This window comes from Malaclemys terrapin (assembly GCF_027887155.1).
Source record: "Malaclemys terrapin pileata isolate rMalTer1 chromosome 20 unlocalized genomic scaffold, rMalTer1.hap1 SUPER_20_unloc_1, whole genome shotgun sequence".
Classification (NCBI taxonomy): domain Eukaryota; kingdom Metazoa; phylum Chordata; order Testudines; family Emydidae; genus Malaclemys; species Malaclemys terrapin.
In genome coordinates this window covers 229,390-235,664 of record NW_026530188.1, presented here as the reverse complement: position 1 = coordinate 235,664, position 6,275 = coordinate 229,390, and the positions used below count along the sequence as shown (strand labels likewise).

At 71.0% G+C, this 6,275-nt stretch overlaps 1 protein-coding gene across 1 annotated transcript in view; it reads left to right on the top strand.

Annotated features, from left to right (window-relative positions):
- The window catches only part of FLNA (filamin A), a 40,765-nt gene that overhangs the window by 6,783 nt on the left and 27,707 nt on the right, over positions 1-6,275 (top strand). Inside the window, 5 exon segments of the mRNA XM_054014937.1 lie at positions 563-950; positions 4,535-4,783; positions 5,204-5,301; positions 5,525-5,672; positions 5,934-6,052. Coding sequence (XP_053870912.1) covers positions 596-950; positions 4,535-4,783; positions 5,204-5,301; positions 5,525-5,672; positions 5,934-6,052 — 969 coding nt within the window. The 5' untranslated portion in view covers positions 563-595.

The window sequence follows — 6,275 nt, the reverse complement described above, 5'->3', positions numbered from 1 at the left end:
GTGGTGGGGTGGGGTGAGGGACCCAGGTGATCGGGGGGGGGGGGCTGAGGGGCAGGGGACCCAGGCGATCGGGGGGGGGGCGGGCCCAGCCCAGTGGGGCCGTGTGGGACCGATCCGCCGCCAACTCCCCTCCCAGCGCAGGAATGCAGCGGGCTGGCGTGTGGGAGCCCGCCCGGCTCCAGCGCCTGGAGGACCTGGGGGAGGGGGAGAAATTCCCCTCCCCCACGGCTGATCTCCTGGGTCCCCAGCACCCCTCCCCCTCCAGCGCGGGGTGCCGAGTCACTGGTGCCCCCTCTCCTCCTCCCGCTCCACGGGTGTGACCCTGTGGGTGTGTGGACGTGAGTCAACGTCTGTCTGGGTCAGTGTCTGTCTGGGTGCTGCTGCCCCCCCCCCCCGGGAACGGGCCGAGCCCCCCCTCCGCGCGGCGCTGGTGGAGCCCGGCCTCCGGGCTGAGCTGGGGGCCCCCCTCCTGCGCCCCGGGGGAGACGCGCGCGCGCCCCCAGGGGAGGGGGGGGTCTCCCCGCTCCCCCCGCCCCGCTCACGCCTCCCGGCCCCTCCCCAGGTCTACGCCTGCCCGGCCCCGCCCCGCCTTATAATGAGCGGCTCCCAGGCGCGGCTGCCCCAGGCCGGCGCGGCGGCGGGCGAGGCGGCGGGCGAGATGCCGGCCACGGAGAAGGACCTGGCGGAGGACGCGCCCTGGAAGAAAATCCAGCAAAACACCTTCACCCGCTGGTGCAACGAGCACCTCAAGTGCGTCCAGAAGCGCATCGCCAACCTGCAGGCGGACCTGGCCGACGGGCTGCGGCTCATCGCGCTGCTCGAGGTGCTGAGCCAGAAGAAACTGGGGCGCAAGTACAACCAGCGCCCCACTTTCCGGCAGATGCAGCTGGAGAACGTGTCGGTGGCGCTGGAGTTCCTGGAGCGCGAGAACATCAAGCTGGTCTCCATCGGTGAGCCGGGGGGCCCCGGGGGGCGCTGGGGGGTCCCTTGAGGGGGGCGCTGGGGGGTGCCTTGGGGGGGCGCTGGGATATCCCGTGAGGGGAGCCCTGGGGGGCCCTGGGGGGGTGCCTTGGGGGGGGCGCTGGGATATCCCTTGAGGGGAGCCCTGGGGGGCGCTGGGGCCCCCGGGGGAAGCACTTTTCTGACGGCGGGTACCGGGGGGCAGGGGGAGCTGGGGGTTCCTTGGGGGAAGATGGGGTGAAGGTGGGGGTCCGCTGGAGAGGCGGCGGCGGCGGCCCCGGTGAGGATCTTGGCGACACAAGCGGAGTTTTGCTGGGGGGTTGGAATGGGGCCCCCGACGTAGGGAGCCCTAGATCTGTGCGGGGGGGGCGAGCTCGGGAGCCCCCCACAGCGGCGGCGGCTGTTGAATTAGGCTCATAGCGATGGTGGTGACGGGAGGGGGAGAACTGTGGGGTGCGGGTATCTGGGGGGCTCAGCGGGCTGGCTCCCTGTGGGGCTGGGGGAAGAGCAGGAGAAGGGAGCGATTCCTAGGGGGGCCACCCCGAGCTCAGCCCCCCAACCTCCCGCGGGACGCTTCTCCCCCCCCACCATGTGACGGGGGGGGGCTCCCTGGATCTTCTCCCCACGGAGCTCGGGGTTGGGGCTCTGAGATGGGGCAGGAATCAGTTGGGGGTGTAGCTACATCGCCTGTGACCCCGGCGTGGGGCAGCCCCCCGGGACTAGAGGTGTGCAATTGTCCCCCCCCCCCCCCCAACCCACAAGACCAATTCACTTCTCACTGGATGGTCTCAGCACGACTGGAGGAATGATGGGGGGAGTCCAGGGCCGGGCTGGCAGGGGGCTGCAGGTCGGGAGTGAGGGGACCAGCCGGGCTGAGGGGGGCTGGGCTGGGCTGGTAGGGGCCTGCGGGGGGCAGGGGGCTGCAGGTCGGGAGTGAGGGGCGCAGGCCGGGCTGCGGGCCTGGGGGGAGGGGAGTCGAGTCTCCGTTATGCAGCCTGTAACAAAGGCTGGGGGGGCGGGTCTGTTTCTCATCCCAGGAATGTGCTGTTAACCCCGGCCAGGCTGGGCTCGGCGGAAGGAAGGGGGCTGGGGGATGTGGGGGGCGCCTCGTTGGGCCCCCTTCTGTGGGCACCAGAAGGCGGTTAGGGCCTGGGGAACGCGGGGTCCCTTGCCAGAGCCCACAGCGGGGTGCGGCCTGGGCCTGGCTGGGGGGGCGGCCTGGGAAAGCAGGGGAATTAAAGCTCCCCCCAAGGTGCTGGCTACGTGGGGGGGGGGTCTGTACAGAAGAGGGGCATGGCCACGTACTGCTGGGTGGTCTCTCGGGGTAACACCCGTCTGGACAATGTAGGGGACACCCGTGGGGGGTCATCGGCCTCTGAAGGCCACTGAGGGGAATTGAGGGGCACCGGCAGGGCTGGGCTGGCAGGGGCTGCAGGTCGGGAGTGAGGGGCACCGGCAGAGCTGGGGGGGCAGGGCTGGGCTGGCAGGGGCTGCAGGTCGGGAGTGAGGGGCACCGGCAGAGCTGGGGGGGCAGGGCTGGGCTGGCAGGGGCTGCAGGTCGGGAGTGAGGGGCACCGGCAGAGCTGGGGGGGCAGGGCTGGGCTGGCAGGGGCTGCAGGTCGGGAGTGAGGGGCACCGGCAGAGCTGGGGGGCAGGGCTGGGCTGGCAGGGGGCACAGATTCTGGCAGGGGGTGGCTCAGCCCTGGCGGGGAAGGGGGAGGAGCTGCTGGTCAGAGGAGGGGCTTTTCCCATCTCCACCCTAGTGCCATGCCCAGGGTACTGGCTGTGGGGTTGCCCCATGATTTCTCCCCCGAGCCCAGCTGGCCGTGTCCGTCCCCCCTAAAACTTGTGGTTTGAAGCTGCATCCTCAGCAGAGAAGATACTGGGGGGAGGGAGGAGATTGGAGGGGGGAGGGCTCCTTTCTGGGATGTGTCCTGCCCCCTGCCCCCAACAGACCCAGGAGTAAGAGAGACAGCCCTGGGGCTGGCATGAAAGGGCAAGGATAGGAGCCCCCCCCCCCAGCACCAGCAGAGCTCAGGGCTGGGGGGCCCAGGGCCGGGCTAGCAGGGGCTGTGGGTCGGGAGTGAGGGGCACCGGCAGGGCCAGGGGGCCCAGGGCCGGGTTAGCGGGGGCTGCGGGTCGGAAGTGAGGGTCAGGGCTGGGCTGGCGGGGTCTGTGGGTCGGGAGTGAGGGGCGCCGGGGGGCCCAAGGCCGGACTGGCGGGGCTGTGGGTCGGGAGTGAGGGGCACCGGCTGGGCTGGGGGGCCCAGGGCTGGGCTGGCGGGGCTGCGGGTCTGGAGTGAGGGGCTCTGGTCCCACTTGGAGTAGGAGTAACTGTCCCAGGCTGGGAACTCCCTGCTCTCATTCAGGGTCGGGGCTGGGCGGGGGCAGGATGTTGGGGGCGGGGCCGGGGGGGTTCCCCCCCCACTGGGGGGCTGCAGGATCCATCGGGAGGAGCCGGTGTCTGGCGGCCGCTCCATATAAGGCTAAAAAATGTTGGAGTGTCGGGCGGAGCCTCCGGGAATGGGGGGAGGGGCGGGTCATCCCCCCCCTTCCCCCGCGCCAGGCCTGGCTGGGCCGGGACACCCCCATGTGCTGGGGGACAGGGACGCCCCATCACCCCTTGGCGCTGGGGGACCCAACTGGGCTGACACTGATCCTTGGGTTGCAATCGGGGGTCTCTGTTCACCTGGCCTGTGCCCCATGGTCTGGAGACTGGCTGGGGTCCCCCTGCCCTGCCCCCCGGGACGGGCACAGACAGTTGGGGGGTGACTATTCCTCTGTGCAGTGCTGTGCTCAGGGGCTTACAAGGGGCTGGGAGCCCGGATGCCTGGGTTCACTCCCCGGCTCTGGGACAGGACTGGGCTCTGGGACCTTGGTTTGCACATGGAGGGGGTGGTGCTGGTGCCCCTCACTCCCGACCCGCAGCCCCTGCTCTCGGGCCCTGGGGCCCTGGCTCCTGTCCCCGGAGTGAGTCAGGCTGGGCTCAGCCCCCCGACCCAGCCAATTCCCCTCCCCCTCAATCTGGGCCCCAAGCCAGCCCAGCCGCAGGGTGGGGGAGGGGTCTGGGAGATGAATGGATTTGGGGCAGCCTGGGAAAGGCTTCCTCTGGGGCCGGGGAGGATCCCCTGATGGAAGGGGTCATGGCTGAACCCCCGGTGCCCCTCACTCCCGACCCGCAGCCCCCTGCTCCCCTAGCCCTGGGCTCCCCCCAGCCCTGCCGGTGCCCCTCACTCCTGACCCACAGCCCCCTGCTCCCCTAGCCCTGGGCTCCCCCCAGCCCTGCCGGTGCCCCTCACTCCCGACCCACAGCCCCCTGCCAGCCCAGCCCTGGTCCCGCACAGCCCTGCCGGCGTCCCTCATTCCCGACCTGCAGCCCCTGCTAGCCCAGCCCAACCCCCCAGCCCCGCCGGTGCCCCCCACTCCCGACCCGCAGTCCCCTGGAAGACACCATTAATGCTTTTTCCTGGGATGGGGAGCTCCGAGAGGGATGCTCGGTGCACGGGGGTGGCGAGGGGAGCTGGGGGGCCGCTGGTGCCCTGCCCCCCATGCTGACCCCCCCGTCTACCCGCAGACAGCAAGGCCATTGTGGATGGGAACCTGAAGCTAATCCTGGGGTTGATCTGGACGCTGATCCTGCACTACTCCATCTCCATGCCCATGTGGGACGAGGAGGACGACGAGGAGACCAAGAAGCAGACGCCGAAGCAGCGGCTGCTGGGCTGGATCCAGAACAAGTTGCCCGAGCTGCCCATCACCAACTTCAGCAAGGACTGGCAGAGCGGGCGGGCGCTGGGGGCCTTGGTGGACAGCTGTGCCCCGGGTGAGGAGGGCAGAGGGTGCGGGGCCCCGGGGGAGGGCAGCTGGGGGAGGAGGGCCCGGGTGAGGAGGGCAGAGGGTGCGGGGCCCCGGGGGAGGGGGTGCAATGCCCCCGGGGAGGGACGCTGGGGCAGGGGGCATGGGGCGACGGGGGTGGGGGGCAGGGGGATGGCGGCTGGGGGAGGAGGGCCCAGGGGAGGGGGGCAGGGGGCGCAGTGACACCGGGGGAGGGGGGCCTGGGGCACCATGGGGACATTGTTTCTGGCTCCAGGGCATTGTGGCGGATAGCATCAGGCCATCGGGGGACTCATGGGGGAAGGGAGATTGGGGGAGTCCAGCCCCCCAGTTGTGGGGTGGCAGCCAGCAGGGCCCGGATGGGGGGGGGGGGGGACTCCATGTGCCACTAACCCCCCTGCTCCCCCAGGTCTCTGCCCCGACTGGGACTCCTGGGACGCCAGCAAACCCGTCAACAATGCCCGCGAGGCCATGCAGCAGGCTGACGACTGGCTGGGCATCCCCCAGGTGGGGGCTGGTGCTGTCCTGAGGGACTAGGGCGTTTCCTGGAGGGAGGGGTGCAGGTGTCTGGGGGGCTGCTGGGGGAGCTGTGGGGGGCTGGAGGGGGTGTGGTGTCCAGGGGATGTGGGGCAGGCCAGGGGGCTGGGGGAGCTGTGTCCAGGGATGTGGGGCAGGCCGGGGCGGGGGGGGGGCACGGTGGCAGGTCTGAACCCCCCTGTCCCCATGGCAGGTCATCACCCCAGAGGAGATTGTGGACCCCAATGTGGACGAGCACTCGGTCATGACCTACCTGTCCCAGTTCCCCAAGGCTAAGCTCAAGCCGGGTGCCCCCCTGCGCCCCAAGTTGAACCCCAAGAAGGCACGAGCCTACGGCCCTGGTGAGTCCTAGGGGCCAGCCCAGCTCCCCCATGGGCCAGCCTCTCCCTTTGCCCCCTCTGGGGGGGGGCTTCTGTGTTGGGGGGCCTGGCCCCTTCCTCTTTGGGGGTCTCCAGCCCCCTTGCCCCTCCTCACCCCATGGGCAGAGTTTCCCCCATGACTGTTATCACCATTGCCCCTTCTCGGGGTGCCCCACTGCAGCCTCTCTGTGTGCCGGGGTGGGGGGCTGACTCCGCCCCCTCCCGGGCTGACTCCGCCCCCAGGTATTGAGCCCACGGGAAACATGGTGAAGAGAAAGGCTGAGTTCACCGTGGAGACCATCAGCGCCGGCCAGGGCGACGTCCTGGTCTACGTGGAGGACCCAGCTGGGCACAGAGAGGAGGTGGGAGCCCGGGGCCGGGCTGCTGGGGGCTGCGGGTCGGGAGTGAGGGGCACCGGTCGGGGTGGCAGGGGGGCAGGGCTGGGCTAGCAGGGGCTGTGGGTCGGGAGTGAGGGGCACCGGCAGGGGTGGGGGGGGCAGGGCTGGGCTGGCGGGGGCTGCGGGTCGGGAGTGAGGGGCACCGGCAGGGCTGGGCTGGCAGGGGCTGCGGGTCGGGAGTGAGGGG